The sequence below is a fragment of the Macaca fascicularis genome, chromosome 12 (assembly GCF_037993035.2).
Source record: "Macaca fascicularis isolate 582-1 chromosome 12, T2T-MFA8v1.1".
Taxonomy (NCBI): domain Eukaryota; kingdom Metazoa; phylum Chordata; class Mammalia; order Primates; family Cercopithecidae; genus Macaca; species Macaca fascicularis.
Genome location: NC_088386.1, coordinates 15,998,621 through 16,019,207, shown reverse-complemented (window position 1 = coordinate 16,019,207; position 20,587 = coordinate 15,998,621). Strand labels below are relative to the sequence as shown.

Here is a 20,587-nt window from a genome sequence, read left to right as displayed (position 1 = left end):
TTGAAACTGGCCTGTTTGGGAAATTAGGCTGTTAACCTCTCACTACTGCTTTCTAGGAAGGTCAAGTAACAAGTCAGTTTGGGTTTGGTGACATGGAAAGTCAGCATGAGTGGCTCCATTTTGATTTTTAGTCTGGTCTGTTGAGCTTAGTTCAGTAGCTTAGTTCAAAACAACGACTTCCTGTCATTTTTATTTAAAGGCTATGATTGTCTGTTTGCCTTTTCCTACTTTCAGTTCTATCAGTTTTGGCTTCATGTATTTCCATACTCTTTTATTGTATAGATACATACATGCTTAGGATCATTATTTTCTCTTGATTAGTTGACCTCTTTTTTGTTAAAAAATGACCTTCTTGGCTGGGCATGGTGGCTCACGCCTGTAATCCCAGCGCTTTAGGTGGCCAGATTACATGAGGTCAGGAGTTCAAGACCAATCTGGTCAACATGGTGAAACCCCATCTCTACTAAAAATACAAAAATCATCTGGGCATGGTGGTAGGCACCTGTAATCCCAGCTACTTGGGAGGCCAAGGCAGGAGAATTGCTTGAACCCAGGAGGCGGAGGTTACAGTGAGCAGAGATCGTGCCACTGCACTCCAGCCTGGGCAATTTTATTTTTGGTTATATTATTTCCTTTGAAATATTTTTTGTCAGATATTAATACGGCCACTCCATCTTTCTTTTGATTATTGTAAACATGTTATAAATCTTACTCTATTATTTTTCTTTTTATGTATTTATGTATTTATATTTATGTACTATGTATTTATATTTGAAGTGTGTTTCTTATAGGCTGCAAAGAGTTGGGTCCTGCTTTTTCATTCAATCTGACAGACTCTGCATGTTAAATCTCTAGATTTTAAATAATGTATTTAGCTCTTTCACTTTTAATATGATCATTGTTATTGTTGCATTAAGGTCTATCATCTTGCCATACACTTTCCATTTCTTCCGCTTTCAGTTTCTTTAAAAGTTTGTCTAGTGTGCTTTATATTAAAAGAGCATTTTTAATAATTAAATTTAATTATTAAAATAACAAAACAAATAATTAAATTTGCTTTGTTATTTGTTAATTATAACTGGTTTTTGCATTATTTTGATGTTTCCTTTGTTGCTTATAATGTATATTTTTAACTATTTAAAGTTGTCCTCCTGTGATATTATTATTTTACTTCCCTCTTCAAGGTAATGAGCTGTAAACAGGCCAGTATTTATGTATGTATTTATATATGTATGTGTACATATATACACATACATATTATATATATCCATGTACACGTGTATATATACATATATATGTATATTTATATATGTACATATATATGAAATGGGATATATCAGAGGAGGGCAACTGTGTGTGTGTGTGTGTGTGTGTGTGTGTGTGTGTGTGTGTATGAGCTCTACAGTGGTATACTTCTGTTTCTCTATTTCCAACCTTTATGCCATAGTTATCATACATTTTATGCTACGTGTTATAAATCCCAAAATACAATGTTATAATTTTTGCCTTTAAAAGTCAGTTATTTTTATTTTTATTTTATTTTATTTTTTTGAGACAGAGTTTCACTCTGTGGCCCAGGTTGGAGTGCAATGGTGTGATCTCGGTTCATTACAATCTCCACCTCCCGAGTTCAAGCGATTCTTCTGCCTCAGCCTCCCCAGTAGCTGGGATTACAGGTGTGGGCCACCACGCCTAGCTAATTTTTGTATTATTAGTAGAGATGGGGGTTTCACCGTGTTGGCCAGGCTGGTCTCAAACTCCTGACCTCAGGTGATCCACCAGCGTCGGCCTCCCAAAGTGCTGGGATTACAGTCATGAGCCACTGCACCCAGCCTAAAAGTGAGTTATTTTTAAACAAATTTAAATTCAGTGTTTAAATGTTTATATATTTACCCATGTAACTTCCAATTTCAGTGTTCATCGTTTCTTTGTGTAGATACAGATTTCACCTGGTCTCACTTTTTCTTCTGCTTGAAGAACATCCTTTAAATTACCTTTTACTCCAGGTGTGCAAGTAATATATTCTTCCAGCTCTAATGTGTCTTTATTTCACCTTAATCTTTTAAATATTTTATTATTTTCTGGTCAAAAAATTTAAGGTTGACATTTCTTATTCTGTACTGTAAAGTTGTTTATTACCTTCTGGTTTGCATTTTTTTTCAATAAGAATATGCCATCATTCTTAACTTTGTTCCTCTGTGTACAATGCATCTCTTCTGTCTAGATGCTTTTAATAATTTCTCTTTATGATTAATTTTAATGAATTTCATTGTGATATTCATTGTGATATGCCTTATTATATTCATATAATTTTATATAAATTATATTCCTATATTTCATATAAATTATATTTCATATAAATTTATATTTCATATAAATAGATGTATATTGGGCTACTTGAAGTTGCCCAAAGCTTACTAATATGCTTTTAAATTTTTTTTAAAGAAGCACATATTTCTTTGTATGTTCCATTTCAGATAGTTCTGCTATGTCTCAACTTCATTCTTCAAGGTGGCAAGATGTGACAATCCTAGGATCGATGTGTTTGTTTTTCATCATTCAGGGATCAATGTCCTTCATCGCCCAATGTCCAATGTCTTAAAAACTTCTCTTTCATATATTTTGTCTATATTTTTAGTCATTTCATGTGGGAGGATAAATCTCATTTCTGTTGCTTCATCACATTAGAATTATACACTTTTAAATAAAATAAATTGTATATTTATTAACCATTTTATATGTCTCTTTTTGGATTGTCTATTTACCCATTATACATGCTTAGTTTATGTTGACTTCTGGTATATATTAACATATATATTTGTTTTCTTGTTGACATACTAAGATTTTGCTATATTAAAGGTAGCAGTCTCTGTTCACACTTGTTTAAAATATTTCTTCAGCTTCTGGAATTTTTGTTAAAATTTGCATATGATGAATCAAAAAACTGAAGTTCTAAAACATGACAAACTCTTCTCTGAAGGGGTGGCCTGCCCCTCCACACCTGTGGGTGTTTCTCGTTAGGTGGAACGAGAGACTTGAGAAAAGAAATGAGACACAGAGACAAAGTATAGAGAAAGAAAAAGTGGGCCCAGGGGACCGGCGCTCAGCATACAGAGGACCCACGCCAGCACCGGTCTCTGAGTTCCGTTAGTATTTATTGATAATTCTTTACCATCTTAAAGATAAGGGAGTGGCAGGACAATAGGATCACTTTAGGGAGAAAATTAGCAGTAAGACATATGGACAAAGATCTCTGTGACATGAGTAAGTTCAAAGGAAAATGCTGTGCCTCGATATGCATATGTAAACATCTCCATAAACCTCTTAGCAGCATTGCACCAGCAAGTCCCGCCAGCAAGTCCCACCTTATGCCGTAAGGCGGTTTTCTCCTATCTCAGTAAACAGAACATACAATCTGGTCTCACACAGAGATGTTCCATTGCCCAGGGACGGGCAGGATTTTTAACCAGCAAGCTGCATTCAGGCACTTGTTTAACAAAGACACATCCTGCACAGCCCGAAATCCATTAAACCTTGAGTCACCACAGCACATGTCTCTTGCAAGGACAAGGTTGGGGGTAGGGTCACAGATTAACAGCATCTCAAATACAGAACCAAATGGAGTCTCTTATGTCTACTTCTTTCTATATAGACACAGTAACAGGCTGATCTCTCTTTCTTTTCCCCACATTCTCAAATGCTTTCTTGGGTAATTTCTTCCAGTGATTTTATTATTTAGATGTCCTGTTTCTATCAAAAGGCTAAATGAGTATTCATTATGTTTTCTCTTTATTTATCTGAGTTTAATAGAGATGAGAGAGATGCATAGCACTTGTGATGGATGGTGAGAATTTATTTATATAGTTTCAAAGAGCTAGCCAGTTTCCTAGCTCCATTGGTTGACTAAATCAAAATCATTAACAGTGATACCCACTAAGTATTAAGTTCTCATTCATTTCAGGGTTTATTTCTGTTGAATTCTGTCTTTCTGTTCTCATGCTAATCTTACAGTCTTTCAATTATAACATGCTTCATTATAACTCATTTTAATATTTTTAAAAGACATTTTCACTCTTCTCTCTTTGAAAATATTATTGGCTCACCTGTCCTATTGTCTTTGTTTTTTTCAAATTCCCCCAAATATTCAACTGGAATTTTTTTAATTAAAATGTGTTTCAACAGTTATAATAATTTAAGAATTAAAATAGTCACAAGGTGTAACTTTCATCTGAGTCAGATAATATGCACAGTACATTTCTTTTCTTTTTTTTATATACCCTAGTAGAATTTTACAGCTTTCTTAAAATATGCCAAATTTCTTTCCTGCTGTTTTTATTTCTAAGTATTGCTTATTATTTGTGTGTTTTAATTTTTATTGTAAATGGTGTCATTTTCTCAGTGTTATTTTCTAACTAGCTTGTTGGGATAATGGAAAGGTTATGATAATAACATATGTAGCTTTTAACTGGCCATGTGTTTATTACTTAGTAATTATGAGTATGACTTGATTGAAGACATTAAGCCACTTTAGTTTGAATAATTATCCTCAGGACCTAACCTCATTTAATATATAATAATTTTATTTTTTTTTTCTTTTAAGAATTCTGTGTAAGTGCTAAATGTAAAACAAAACTCCTAGAAGCAAAATGTTATTGACATAGCTTCCTTAAAAACAGTAATCACAGCCGGGAGCAGTGGCTCATGCCTGTAATCCCATCATTTTGGGAGGCCGAGGGGGGTGGAGGGGGTGGATCACTTGAGGTCAGGAGTTCGAGACCAGCCTGGCCAACATGGTGAAACCCTATCTCTACTAAAAAAAAGAACAAAAATTGGCTGGGTGTGGTGGCGAGTGCCTGTAATCCCAGCTACTCAGGAGGTTGAGGCAGGAGAATCACTTGAACCCAGTAGACGGAGGTTGCAGTGAGTCCAATTCATGCTACTGCACTCCAGCCTGGGCAACAAGAGCAAAACTCTGTCTAAAAAAAAAAAAAAAAAAAAAAAAAGGTTATCACAAGAATTGAAATTAAGTTTGGCTTATAAACATTTTTTTAGAACTGACATAACTGTAATTACCAAAAATTAATTCATCCAGCAAACATTACTGGATGTGCACTGTGTGCCCCGCACTTTTTTTGAAGTGTTGGAAATACAGTGGTCAGAGAACAGAAGAAAAGTCTTTCTTTATTGAATTTAGTTCAGTGAGAAGAGCTATATGGAAAACATGTAAACTAAACATAATTGGTGAAATACATAAAATGTCAGGTGGTGAGAGTTTGATTCCAAAAAAATGAAGAAGAGAGATAAATAAGGAGGCCAGGATTAGAGCTAATGTGGCAAATTTAGATTGGAAGTAAGGAAAGGTATCACTAGGAGATCATGTTTGAACTAAGAGAAGGCAATGTAAGGAGATAAGAACTATGGATATCTAGGGAAAACAAAAGAAATTTAAAAATGTAAATGAATATGAAAGCTTAAAACTTTACTTAGGGAGATAATTATTTGTTATTTAAAGTTTTGTATCTTTCCAATTGAGGGAGGGCCTCTCAGTGTTTGAGACCAGCTCCAGTCACTTCTAAGGTTTAAAACTTCAGTATACATTATCCGTAGAATTAAGATCCTGTCTCCTTGAGGAAGGATTAAGATCCTGCTTCAAGGCAGGATTATAAGTATTGTGATAAAAGGTGAATGATTATGTTAAGCGAATTAATAGTTTTAATGCAAAATAATATAGTGTCATAAAATTTATCTTGTATTTATAAAATTCTTTATTTCAAATTAATTCATGGTGTACCACAAGTGAAGTGGTTCAGAAAGAATTACACAAGTTCGCACAAATCACCTCTTTATGTATTTATTTATTATTTTTATTTTTTGAGATGGAGTCTTGCTCAGTTGCCCAGGCTGGAGTTCAGCTGCGCGATTTCAGTTCACTGCAGCCTCTGCCTCCCATGTTCAAGCAATTCTACCTCAGTGTCCTGAGTAGCTGGGATTACGCCACCACACCTGGCTAATTTTTGTAATTTTAGTAGAGACAGGGTTTCACCATGCTGGCCAGGCTGGTCTCCAACTCTTTACCTCGTGATCCACTGGCCTCAGCCTCCCAAAGTGCTGGGATTACAGGCTTAAGCCACCATGCCGAGCCGAAATAAGCTCCTTTTAAATCCCAGTCTGTCAGTGTATCCCTTTTACTATATTCATAAAGTCATTTAAAGATGATTTGAAAACCTGGGGCCACTGCAAACATAAATTTTGAGTAAATGGCATTGCAGACCCCACCTCTGCTTCTCCAAGTCTTTCTATCTATTGAATGTAGTTTCCTACATCATGGGTATATTTCTTTTAAGAAGGAAAATTCTAAGGAAACATTCCTATATTTTAGGTGTACTAAATTAAATTTTAAAATAACATAAACTTGTTAAAATTTGGCAGTAACGCTAAAATGCTTGGCAAATGGGAATGACAGAACAATTTAATGAATAGCAAAATCTGATCACTGGGAGACCAATAAAATACACAATGAAAACAGAGCAGCCTCCACTGATGATGGAAGTTTTTGATCTTTATTAAATCAAAAATAGCCTCTAATTTACTACAGACAATATGGTGATTCCCATTTTTTAATCTACCTGATGATATGCATTGTTTTGAAAGTTGAAAGCATGACCTAGAAATTATATCTTATTTTTGCCCTCTTCTGAAGTAAATTTTCCAAAAACTCTTTTGTGATATACTCTTGCATTCTGTGAATACGTATAAAACGGGTGAGAGGAAGGCGAGCCATTAAAATTTAATTTATTTTCAGCTGGGGCTGGTGAGTCACACCTGTAATCCCAGTTCTTTGGGAGGCCGAAGCGAGTGGATCACTTGAGCCCAGGAGTTGAAAACCAGCCTGGGCAACCATGGCAAAACCTATCTGTACAAATAAATACACAAATTAGCTGGCCATGGTGGTACGCAGCTGTGATCCCAGCTACTCAGGAGACTGAAGTGGGAGGATTGCTTGAGCCCAGGAGGCAGAGGTTGCAATGAGCAGAGATTGTGCCATGTACTTCAGCCTGGGTGATAGAGCGAGACCATGTCAAAAAAAAAAAAAAAAAAAAAAAAAAAAAAATCATTCTAATTTCTGCCAGTGTTGATTTTTGTTTAAAAATCAAAGAAGCATTTGTGGTTCAATTTTAAATGCTATAAATATAATTTTATTCAACAGCTTTTATCATTTATCATTAAGACTTAAAAAATATTTGACTTCATTAAATGCCAAATTTTCATAATTACAAAAATAGTAAAATATAACTTCTTGTATAGCTAGCAATAATTTACAATCCTGGTTTCACTGAAGAATCATATGGGGAGATCCATCAGGTGCCCATTCTCCACAGATTGTGATTGAATGTGGGTGGGGGGAGCACTGGCACTTTTTTTTTTTTTTTAAGCTTCACTCATCTAGGGAATGTTGGCTAGAACTAAGAAGATGTTTCCGGTAGGCATCTTTATTATACAATTATGCAGTAATAACTTGCTGTATGTAATATAGATCAGCAGCATAGCGGTCCCCTGAAGTTTATTAAAAATGCAAAATCTTAGGTCCCACCCCAGGTCTACTGAACTTGAATCTGTATGCTCACAACACTCTCAAGTGATTTGAATTAACTTACAAGTTAAGAAGCATTGTTCTGGGATCCACCCCTCCTTTGGAAGGCAGTATTCTTGATTCCTAGAGATAATCAGGCTATGAGAGACATGTGAAACTGAGATAAATAAAATAAAACAGCAAAAGCATATAATGTCAACTTACATGTATCATTTAAATGTACCATATGCTTTTATGGACTGGAATATTCATTATTCAGATATACAACGATTCTGTCAATGTTTTCAGGTTATATAAACAAACAGATCATAATCAGCTGAAAGTTTGCTTGGCCATCATGGTATTGTTAATAGAACCAGAAAAGTTGCATGCATCAACTAAGATGTGTGATGCATTCCTCACTATGGGAAGAGTCTTGCCTATGGGAAATACTTGAAATCTCTTGGCTGCAACAGGCTTCGCCCATCTTTATGACAGAGAACTAGGAACAATATACTGGAAATGCTCCCTCTAGGGCCAAGACTTTCAAGAGCTGTTTCCACTTTTGCTTTATGATACAGGTTCAATGTACCTAATCTGAAAATCTGAAATTTGAAATGCTCCAAATCCAAAATGTTTTGAGCACTGACATAATGCCACACATGGAAAATTCTACACCTGACCCTATGTGATGGGTCACAGTCAAAAATGCCGTCAAAGCTGTTTCATGCACAAAATTACTAAAAATATTGTATACAATTACCATCAGGCTGTGTGTATAAGGTATATTAAAGCATATATTAATTTCATGTTTAGACTTAAGTTTTCATCCCTAAGATAACACATTATGTATCAGTAAATATCCCTAAATTTTAAAAGAATTCAAAATCTGAAACTTCTGACTCCAGGCATTTCAGATAAGGGATATTCAGCCTTTAGTTATTTATTTTCTTGCTTTGCATAGCTTCCCCACCCTTTTATTCTTCTTTCTTAGGTAGGTTAATACATTTATCTACCTAAGGTAACATTTAAAATGTGCTACTTCCAAATGTTGCTGGCCTAAGGCTGTCTCTCTCAATGAGAATGAGCAAGGGCACTTTGAGGTGGCTTGTATCTATAAATGATAATTTTCTTTCCTTTAGTTACTAATTTCCTTTAGTTAGAGCTTTGCTCAAGCTTCTGAGTACTACCTAAATATTCCAGTACCAGAACAATATATGTTATCTCAGTCCATTCAGTAATAATGACTGCATTTTGAACTTTTATGTACCAATTTTTAAATGATGCTCCAAATACACATAAATGAAATTATTTCTTACTTCAAGAGTTTAGTGACAATGACAATAAAACTATAACCTGGACCACACTTGAGTCATCTGAAAATCTTTCAAAAGTAGACCTCATCATGAACAAACTTCATCAGAATTTCTGAGATTGAGGACTGAATATTAATATTTTTTAATACCTCCCAAGATGTTCTGATTTCCAATAGCATAAAGTACATTACTGAGAGTAGGGCTGAAAATTAATTTCTAAAACAGATAACACAGTAGGTCATTTCCTTTTTTCAGCATTACTGTAATTATTAAAATCTCCTCTGGAACTTTTCTAGTCAGATAATGGGCTACAAAAGAAAACTGGACATCTTGATTTATTAAAAAACATTTCAACAGGGTATTCAAAATTAAACTCAAACAATAATTTAACTCATCTATCTGGGAACATTATTCATTATATCCCATTGCTTTCCAACACTTAGTTGTGTGAAATATAGAGAAGAAGAAAATTTTCTCCTTTACTCTTCATGAGTTTTTTGCCAAGATTCACTTAACAAAAGGCAGATTAACAAGAGAAAAACAAGCGGGCACGGTGGCTCACGCCGGTAATCCCAGCACTTTGGGAGGTGGAGGCAAGTGGATCACAAGGTCAGGAGATCGAGACCATCCTGGCTAACACGGTGAAACCCCATCTCTACTAAAAATACAAAAAATTAGCCGGGCGTGGTGACAGGCGCCTGCAATCCCAGCTACTCGGGAGGCTGAGGCAGGAAAATGGCGTGAACAGAGGGGGCGGAGCTTGCAGTGAGCGGAGATCGCACCACTGTACTCCAGCCTGGGCGACAGAGCGAGACTCCAAACAACAAACAACAACCGAACAACAGAAAAACAGAAGCTTAATAACATAAATACCTCCTTGATGGGACAGAACCAAGAAAAATGGGCAGATCTCTAGAGCAGATCTCAAAGAACTGTCTTAGACCTCAGATGCAAACACTATCATTCTCTGAAACAAAGGAATAAGGATGTGGGGAAAGGCTTTGTTAAGAGAGATGGCCAGGAAAAGCAAAACACAAGCAAAGTTTGTTATGTATACTTAAGTCAATTCCTTCTCCTTTTATTGAGTCTTCAGTGATGTAGTTATTCTTCTCTTCCTGGTGCAGAAGGAGAGGGAGAGAAAGAGAGAGAAAGAGAAACACTTGAAAACGTCTATAAATTTCCTTTATAGACGGTGAAATAGTCTGATTGCAGCCTTATTTTGGGGTGACATGTTCTGAATCCTATAAGAAATTAAAACAATCTATATTTTTGGTGGTATATTTTCAAAATATCATTCGTATTTTTTAATTCTACATAATCACCATTATTTCACTATTTTATTAAATATATATAGATATAAAATTAGGGGAAAAATATATGTGATTTAATAAGTGCTTTATTTCCCTAACCTCAAATTATTTGGGGCAATTTCCAGATGTGTAGTATGAAATCATGGAGCAAATATTTGACATTTGGTGATGTAATTAATTTCATATTTTAAGACTTATTAAAATAGCTGTTATATAACAATTTAAACAAATGTTCAAACATTTTAATTGCACAAAATGATTTTAGCTTTGTTTTTTTCCAAATCTGAGACATTCTGATATGATGTATAGTACCCAACATTGATCAAAAGCTAAAAATATCTCCAGGCACAGTTGTTATATATAAATATGTATGTGTGTGTTTTATATATATATATATATATATATATATATATATATATATATATATATATTTCTCCCCTAGGGTTATGGTGGCTATATTGCATCAATGATCTTAAAATCAGATGAAAAGCTCTTTAAATGTGGATCAGTGGTTGCACCTATCACAGACTTGAAATTCTATGGTGAGTACTTTCTACAGACTGACCTAATATAATGTATTGATTTGTGGAAAACAAAAGCCTAATTTAGAATAGTTCAATTGAGCTCATTTATCATATGTTATTAGAGCCTGTTTTGAGCTGTTTATCTCCTCCTTGATTCAGTTGATTTTACTAAAGCATGACAATTAAATGTAAAATGAAGAAATTAATGAAATATGCTAGTCAAATAGTTTTTAGTTTGTTCTTGAATGTCTGTTTTCTTGGGTCACAGCCTCAGCTTTCTCTGAAAGATACCTTGGGATGCCATCTAAGGAAGAAAGCACTTACCAGGTAACTAATTTGAAAATAACAAAGAAAGAGGAGTATTTTTGTTCTAAAAATTCAGTTCAATTGCTTATTTAGATCTATAGGTACAGATATTTGTATTTTCCTTTATAGGCAGCCAGTGTGCTACATAATATTCATGGCTTGAAAGAAGAAAATATATTAATAATTCATGGCACCGCTGACAGTAAGTATTATACTTGCTGCTGTTGTTTGATAGGGTATGACCTTTTACAAAGGGATACATCTAAGGACTTGCTTAGAGGAAGCCCTGTAAACCTTCTGAAGAAGGGAGCAGAGAGTCACACAAAGAATCAGATACATGATAGGAAGTAGGAAAAAAGAATTCAGAGATAAGAGGAGAAGAGGCTACGCCTCAAATATCAGCATTGTCCAATCAAATTCCCTGTAATGATGGAAATACTTTATCAACGCTGCTCAAAGAGTAGTCACCGGCCACTTGTGGCCATACTGTGTTTAGTGTGACTGAGGAACTGAATTGATTTTATTTAATTTTAATTTAAAAAGGCACTTGTGTCTGGCGACTATGGTTACAGTGTTATTCAGCACATCTACAATGGAAACCAACCTGGAAAACAGAAACCAAAAACATGCACACACTGAGATGAAATTCTAATGAGGTTACCCGCTTAAATGAACTTAAAACAAAAACTTTAAAAAGGTACTTTTATACCATCTCTCATTTTTTCATCACTTTAAACCTTGGAGGTGGATGTGATTGATGTTAGTAGTAATAAATAATATCACTTTATATTTACATGACACTCTTAGGGACCAAAGAATCTATATTTTATTATCCTCTGTGATATTTTACAACAGACAGCTGAATATTTATAGCTCCATTCATGGATGAGAAAAATCAATTTCCAAAAGGAAACAGATTTATCCAAGGCCATCTGGCAAGTGAGCCAAGAAAGTGAAAGTCTTGAATCAATATTTCCTAAATCTTGAACTTAACTCCTTCGTCTTTAGAGTGGGTTCCACTGAATGATTAGCTTCAAGGATACTATACGGAAAGGGAGAGAAAGAGGAACTTTACAGTGGAGAAATTTGACAAACATCACATCAGCAGTGACAAGTCATGTCATTACTATTATTAAATGCCCTTGATATGATGTAGTGGGGACAGCACTTTACCTCCATGGTTTAATACTCCAAGCCCATATATAACACCAGTCTAACCATGAGAAAAACATCAGGCAGATCTAAATGAGGAAAATTCTATCAGATATCCAGCCACTACCCCTCAGAACTGTTGGGGTAATCAAAAAAAAAAAAAAAAAAAAAAAGTCTGAGAAAGTCTCATAGACCAGAGGAAGTTAAAAAGACATGATGTCTAACTATAATGTGGGATTGTGAATGGAACCCTGAAACAGAAAGGTAACACAAGAAAACAACAACAAGAACACCAACAAGAAAAACTAGTGGACCCCAAATAAAGTGGGTTTAGTTAATGGTAGTATATGAGTCTTAGTTTCTATTTGCGACAAAGTATATAATAATGTAACATGTTAACAATGAGCGGGTTTAGTTAATGGTAGTATATGAGTCTTAGTTTCTATTTGCGACAAAGTGTATAATAATGTAACATGTTAACAATGGGGGAAACTGGAGAACGGGTATCCAGGAACTCTGCACTATCTTTGCAACTGTTCTGAAAATTTAAAACAAAAATACCATTAATAGTCTATTAAAGAAAGATGTAGATGATACAGTACCAGTGTTGGATGAAGGCGAGCATAAAAATTTTGAAGGACATTTGGATGTTGTTCTGAGGTATTAAGATCTAACATATATATCAACAGTAATAAAAATAAATAGCAATTAAGTACTCATTGTATGTCAGAAAATGCGCTAAAAGAATTTAATATTATCTTATTTGTTCTTCTCGCAAACAAGGAATCGTAGACATTATTACTTTTATTTAACAGATTGGGAAAATAAATATTAAGAAATGATAGAACTTCCCTAAAACTGTAGACACAATTGATTAGTAGGAAGGAGATTTGAATCCATGTATTGAGCCTTTTATTCACTGTGCCCTGAAGGCTTATTCATGTGAATAAATTATATTCAAGGTTAAATTATTTTACATCTACCCATCATGCTGGACTAATATATTAGTGCTATTTCAAATTTCTGTGTCAATATGTTGTAGCTATAAAGGTAAATCACAATGTTCTATCTCACTCACTCAGTCACAAGTCTGGCGCTTCACCCATCTAATAAAATACAAGCAGAGGTTCAGCCCCGGTCACTTCAGAGAATATGCACCTGTGAATGTGTATGAGCACACACACAGAGGCACACACACACAGGCACACACACAGGCACACACACAGGCACACACACACACAGGCACACTCACACACAGGCACGCACACACACAGGCGCACACATACACCACACAACCCATATGGGCTTGGTTAATTATGAGTGCTCAGTCATGACACTGTTACACCACTACTATTAATATTATCTTCAAAAATGACCAGCTAAAGAATTCAACCAGTCAAACCTGTAATGTTCCCTTTTAGCTATAGCAAACAGACAAATAGCAACAAATATCAATGAACTTTGCACTAGAAACTAAGCAGAAAAAATATCCAACTGGAAAAATCCATTTGCACATTTATTTTCAGCTGTACCCATACAGAGAAATAAGGGATCACATTACCTCTGTCATTGACCTTTTTAATTAGCATTTCTAGAAGCTTACATTTATAGAGCAGTTTGTACTTATGTAGCAACGACAAGGTCATTTTCCCATTAAGTGCCATAGGAAGATGTTGAAAAAGATCTTGACTATCTAGTTTTTAAATAGGTTTAAATGATTGTCTGCCATTTTACATTATCTGCTGTGTGGTCTGATTATTCAACATTCTAGAGTTAAGGCATCAAAGAAGCTTAAACTATTGATAAGGCTGCTCTAGCTTTGCAATGACAATTAAAAATGTTAGCTTAGGCTGGGCGCGGTGGTTCACGCCTGTAGTCCCAGCACTTTGGGAGACAGAGGCAGGCAGCTCACGAGGTCAGGAGTTTCAGACCAGCCTGACCAACATGGTGAAACCCCGTCTCTACTGGAAATACAAAAATTAGCTGAGTATGGTGATGCACGCCTGTAATCCCAGCTACTCAGGAGACTGAGGCAGGAGAATCGTTTGAACTCAGGAGGCAGAGGTTGCAGTGAGCCGAGATTGCACCACTGCACTCCAGGCTGGGCGACAGAGCGAGACTCTGTCTTAAAAAGAAAAAAAAAAAAAAAAGTCAGCTTAAACATTAGTTACAGAAATTTGAAGATACATAAACTACAGGAAGGAACACCCCAGACAGAATGTGAGCAAACTGCTGCAGAAAGAACTTGAGTGCACCAAATCTTCATCGCTACCAAACCCAGGGCTATTGGGCTGCTTACTTCAGAATTTTGGATCTTAGATTCAAGCAGAAGGAAGATAAAAGAAAGCAAGAGTAACCGGTATTCTCTATACTAAATAGCCCTTGTATAATGAGATGTGTATTCTGTTTTCTCAGTATGGGATATTCTTTTCTAATTTGGATAATAAAGCAGAATGCCAGTATCCAACTGAGACTGTGCCCTAGTAATCTTCGAAATGAAATAGAGAGCTGGTTTCCTGTATAAATATCCAGAAAAGACATTTGCCATGTTAAAATTTTTATAAATTTTATAAAATTTATAAAAATATGTGTGCCATTAGGAATAATAAATAATATCCAGTAAAGTAAATCTAAATACCATTCTGTAGAGTAAGTAGGACTTAGTTGTAGCTACTGTTTTGCTTTTTTTTCTTTTAACAGAGTGAAGCTCAAAGTTTTACCATTATATTTACCAGCTTTCTACCTAAAACCAGATATAATTTTTGTTTTTGTTTTTGTTTGGAAACAGAGTCTCACTCTGTTCCCCAGGCTGGAGTGCAGTGGCGCGATCTCGGCTCACTGCAAGCTCCACCTGCCGGGTTCACGCCATTCTCCTGTCTCAGCCTCCTGAGTAGCTGGGACTACAGGCGCCTGCCAGCACGCCCGGCTAATTTTTTATATTTTTTAGTGGAGACGGCGTTTCACCGTGTTAGCCAGGATGGTCTCGTCCTGACCTTGTGATCCACCCGCCTTGGCCTCCCAAAGTGCTGGGATTACAGGCGTGAGCCACTGTGCCCAACCAGATATAAGTCTTTTAAATATGCAATGTATGTAAAATAAAATACTGAATCTCTTTGAAAAATAATATGAAAAAGTTCTGATACAAGTAATGTGTTTCTTCAAATATCATAATTTGATTTCTTGCAGCAAAAGTTCATTTCCAACACTCAGCAGAATTAATCAAGCACCTAATAAAAGCTGGAGTGAATTATACTATGCAGGTAAGCTACTTTCTTAGAAGAATGTGTTTTCCTGCTGTGTTTTTTCACTTGTGAGATACACAACACAGCTTCTCTATTATTCCGTTCTCCATACTATTATTTTTTAATATGTTTTTTAGGTACCAAAGATTGTGTTCTCTGTTCCTAATTAGACCGGGAATGTGAATGAGCTCATGCTTTACAAGTGAATTGTGTAAATCCTTTCTAAATTGTCATTTTCCTCTCAGACTTATTCATATCCCAGATATTGAATTCTTTTAAAAGTCACAAGTTTCTACTTCCCTTCTTGTTCCTTTTGTCTTTTCTTCCTTTTGTTGTTCCTTTCTTCCTTTTCTTGTTCCTTTTGTCTTTTTCCTTCGTCTTTATTATTAAATATGAGAATTTATTATTATCAATTTATTATTAACTATGAGAATTTATTATAATTCTCATAATAAATAGTGGATAAAAATATTTGGGGAAATATACGTAAAGAAGAGAGGATAAAAGGCCATTTGCACTACCATTGACACCTGTGCATTCATATATTTAATACATATTTATCAAGGACATTACAGTGGTCACTCTGCTCTATGAGTAACAAGACATACTTTACACTATCAAGGAGGTTCCAGTCTGATATAGGAATCATAAAAGGAAAAAATTAAGTCATTTAAATTTCTTACCATTCAGAAGAACCAAAAGTTGTTCAACCTCTTTAAAACACAAACTACCAGGTTTAGGATAATGAAAGACGAAGATATACGGATAAACATATGTCAGGTCATTCCATAAGCATTATTGAGGAATATGGAGTTTTATTCAAAGGGCAATGAGGCACCATTTAAACCTTTGTACTCAGGAATTAATGGGATAATAATTTTATTTTGTATTTGTATTTTAGAAACAGTAAAATTGTGTTTACCTTGGAAAGGGCATTGTCAAAGTAATAATTGCACCAGACAGCGTTAAACATGCAAGGAAGACCTTATGAAAAACTACCGCAAAGAACACAGAGACTGACCTCAATGCCCTTTAAATAAAGAGCTGGAAAGTTTTCTAAACTAAATACTCCTAAAAAGGGGAGGAGGGCCCAAGGGCCTATAGTCAAAAAGAAACTGTCCAGTTTAGTCAAGCTAGGGGAAAGGTGAGTTCATCTTAGTCAACATAAACTTGAAAAAGTCTACCTTTTATGGCCAACACATTCTAATTTAAATACCAAATAGTAATTGACATGATTACAATTGTTTTAAAAATTTAGCATGAAGAACTTAAGAGTTGAATTAGGTGTGATTTTGGTCAGATATTATTATTCAAAGTTTCCATGCCATTGGGGCTCAGAAAATGAATGTGAGTGACAGTAGTTTCTTGGATAATTTGAAATCTTCTTTCTCCTCAATACCTTAGGTCTACCCAGATGAAGGTCATAATGTATCTGAGAAAAGCAAGTATCATCTCTACAGCACAATCCTCAAATTCTTCAGTGATTGCTTGAAGGAAGAAATATCTGTGTTACCACAGGAACCAGAAGAAGATGAATAGTGGACCATATTTATACGGAACTGAAGGGAATATTGAGGCTCAATGAAACCTGACAAAGAGACTGTAATATTGTAGTTGCTCCAGAATGTCAAGGGCAGCTTATGGAGATGACGCTGGAGCAGCACGCTCAGAGACAGTGAACTAGCATTTGAATACAGAAGTCCAAGTCTACTGTGTTGCCAGGGGTGCAGAACCCATTTCTTTGTATAAGAGAAGTCAAAGGGTTGGTTTCCTGGGAGAAATTAGTTTTGCATTAAAGTAGGAGTAGTGCATGTTTTCTTCTGTTATCCCCTGTTTGTTCTGTAACTAGTTGCTCTCATTTTAATTTCACTGGCCACCATTATCTTTGCATATAATGCACAATTTATCATCTGTCCTACAGTCCCTGATCTTTCATGGCTGAGCTGCAATCTAACACTTTACTGTACCTTTATAATAAGTGCAATTCTTTCATTGTCTATTATTATGCTTAAGAAAATATTCAGTTAATAAAAAACAGAGTATTTTATGTAATTTCTGTTTTTAAAAAGACATTATTAAATGGGTCAAAGGACACGTAGAAATGTGGATTTCAGCACCTTCCAAAGTTCAGCCAGTTATCGGTAGATACAATATCTTTAAATGAACACACGAGTGTATGTCTCACAATATATATACACACGTGTGCATATACAGTTAATGAAACTATCTTTAAATGTTATTCATGCTGTAAAGGGTAAACTTTTGATGAATTAGAAGAGATGCTCTTTTCCAAGCTATAATGGATGCTTTGTTTAATGAGCCAAATATGATGAAACATTTTTTCCAATTCAAATTCTAGCTATTGCTTTCCTATAAATGTTTGGGTTGTGTTTAGTATTGTTTTTAGTGGTTAATAGTTTTCTAGTTGCATTTAATTTTTTGAATATGATACCTTGTCACATGTAAATTAGATACTTAAATATTAAATTATAGTTTCTGATAAAGAAATTTTGTTAACAATGCAATGCCACTGAGTGCTATTTTGCTCTTTTGGTGGAGAAGGCTTTTTTCAAAACTCTTGGTCCTTTTACTTCTATCTCTCAGTGCAGAATCAATTCTCATTTTCATTGTAAAAGCAAATAGCTGGATTATTTCATTTGCCAGTTTCTATTTAGTATTCCATGCCTGCCCAATTCATCTGTTACTGTTTAATTTCAATCCTTCTAGTGAGAATTAGAAATGAAATATTTTTTATTTATTGGCCAAAAAGTTCACAAACAGCAGTGTTTGCTATTTCCTTTGAATTGAAGGCACAAAATGCATCAATTCCTGTGCTGTGTTGACTTGCAGTAGTAAGTAACTGAGAGCATAAAATAAACCTGACTGTATGAAGTCAATTTAAGTGATGAGAACATTCACTTTGGTGACTAAAGTCCGAGTATCTTCTCATTTCACTTAAGGGATCTTCCAGAAGATATCTAAAAGTCTGTAATAAGCTTGGAAGTTCAGATAAATCTAGGCAGGATACTGCATTTTTGTGGTTTTAAAAAAGTCCTTAGGACAGACTCAGTTATCATAACTTATGGCATCAGGAGGAAACATTAAAATATCAAGGAATCATCAGTCACCCTCCTGTCTTGTTGAAGGATCAACCCCAAATTCTGGGTATTTGAGTACATGTGAATCATGGATTGGGAATTCAAATTTTTCCCTGGATGCTTTGGAATTGTGTCTTCCATGCTCCACTGGGTTCAATTTAAAATAGGAAACGCTTTCTCTTCTGAAAGACCCATTTTAGGTCTTTTTCGAGAATAGTGAACACATTTTTTAACAAAATAAGTTGTAATTTTAAAAGGAAAGTTTTGCCTATTTTATTAAGATGAAAATTTCTTTTTAGGCAATTTGAAATCCAATTGAAGCTTTTTAATCAGTATTTTAAATTTGAACCACTAGAGTTTTTTATGATGCAAATGATTATGTTATCTGAAAGATGTGGTTTTATTGAATGTCTATTTGAGTATCATTTAAAAAGTATTTGCCTTTTACTGTCATCATTTCTCTTGTTTTATTATTATTATCAATGTTTATCTATTTTTCAATTAATTTAATACAGTTTCTAATGTGAAAGACATTTGTCTGAAACCCATTTTCCCCTCAGAGGCTAAAGAGACGTCAAGCAAAAGCATATTGCTTAGTAGGAAAGTAGAAAATTTTAATCGTTGTGATTCTTTGAGTTTTAATGACAGGGTCGTTTTCAGTAAAGGAAATGCTCACCAACACATAGTCACCAATTATTAAAGGAATCATGTGATTGCATTTTCCCCTTTATACATTTACACTTGATCATAATCCTACTATTTCATACATATTTATGCATTGCTAGAGTTTCCTAGGACTCCAGTAGTATGCTTTCCAAGTGTTATTATTCCCTTAATGTTAAAGAAAAAAAATCAATATATTGAATTCTATAATAAAATAGGTAAGCAGTATTAAATCATCCATAGAGATAAACAACCTCTTGAAACTCTTTTGAAAGAGAAAAGTGTTTGTTCACTTTCATTGCCTTCATTAAGATCTCCAAATACTCAGACTAAGGAGGCTATTCTCATCTATTTGAGTTTCCTGACAGAACTAAGGGAAGGAATCACTCTGCAAAAGATGGATCTCAGTTCACTCTGAAAATGTGCCTTTTTAAATTGGGTGTTTAGCATAAAAATCACTATTGGGGATCTTACAGATGTCTGTTGTAGATCTATTACAATGAGGTGACTTAGACATTGGGCTTTATCATATTAGAGAATTACTTAAGCTATTGTCCTTCAAATGTTGGGCTTTGAGTAAGAAGTACCTGACGCTGAATTGCTCTCAAGTCTCTGGAATTACAGACAGCACATGGCTTCTATGAGGAATTATATATGAAACACCTCTTGTGTCCCTCCTCAAGTTCTCTGACCACCTTCACATCCTGCGGCAACCAAAATTGTATGAATACAATCTGGCCTCTCAGCTGTGCTCACTTTCTGTTATGGGGATTCTCTGATACTAATTTTGGCTACTTGCTAGAACCAAGAGGCAAATCACTTACATACTGCAAACCTATGTGAGGGTGTTAATAACCTGCTAAAACACAATTAATGAAAGACTGTAGCAGGTGACTAATCTTTCCCTCAGATATTCTACATGGTCCATGGAAGACTGTGTGGGCCCCAGAAGCCCAGAGCTGCATATCCTTCTATTTTCCTGTTCCCCATTTCACTCTTTTAAGCTCCCTACTCCTATTCCCTAGGATCACTTTCCAAAATAAACTGCAGGTGTGCTAACTGTTGTCTTAGACTCTGCTTCCTGGAAACTATTTTTCCCCTCCACAAAAAATGATCACTGTGAATATTACAGGAGGAGAAATAAAAGAAGAATAAATAAGTGGGTTTTTTTTAGGTTTGAATAAACTATTTCTAATGAAAATGTACTGGACTCTTACTAAGTGCCAAACCTAAGATAAATGCGCTATGTACACTATCAAATTGAATCTTCTCAAAATGCCCTAAGGAGGTGTTATGATTCCCATTTTACAGATAAGCAAATTGAGTTTAGGGAAGTACGTAACTTGCCCACATTTATGTAAGTAGTAAGTAAAAACACTAAAACCCAGCACCAGCCAACTTAGAAG

General features: G+C 35.0%; 1 protein-coding gene across 4 annotated transcripts in view; it reads left to right on the top strand.

Moving 5' to 3' along the window:
• DPP10 (dipeptidyl peptidase like 10) overlaps positions 1 to 18,317 on the top strand; it is a 1,411,130-nt gene extending 1,392,813 nt beyond the window's left edge. For all 4 annotated transcript variants that reach the window (XM_005572966.5, XM_065525407.2, XM_005572965.5 and 1 more), the window contains 5 exons: positions 10,639 to 10,738; positions 10,989 to 11,047; positions 11,156 to 11,228; positions 15,365 to 15,438; positions 16,825 to 18,317. In XM_005572966.5, coding sequence (XP_005573023.3) covers positions 10,639 to 10,738; positions 10,989 to 11,047; positions 11,156 to 11,228; positions 15,365 to 15,438; positions 16,825 to 16,959 — 441 coding nt within the window. In that variant the 3' untranslated portion in view covers positions 16,960 to 18,317. The remainder of the gene's footprint in view (positions 1 to 10,638; positions 10,739 to 10,988; positions 11,048 to 11,155; positions 11,229 to 15,364; positions 15,439 to 16,824) is intronic.
• The last annotated feature ends 2,270 nt before the right edge of the window (positions 18,318 to 20,587 follow it).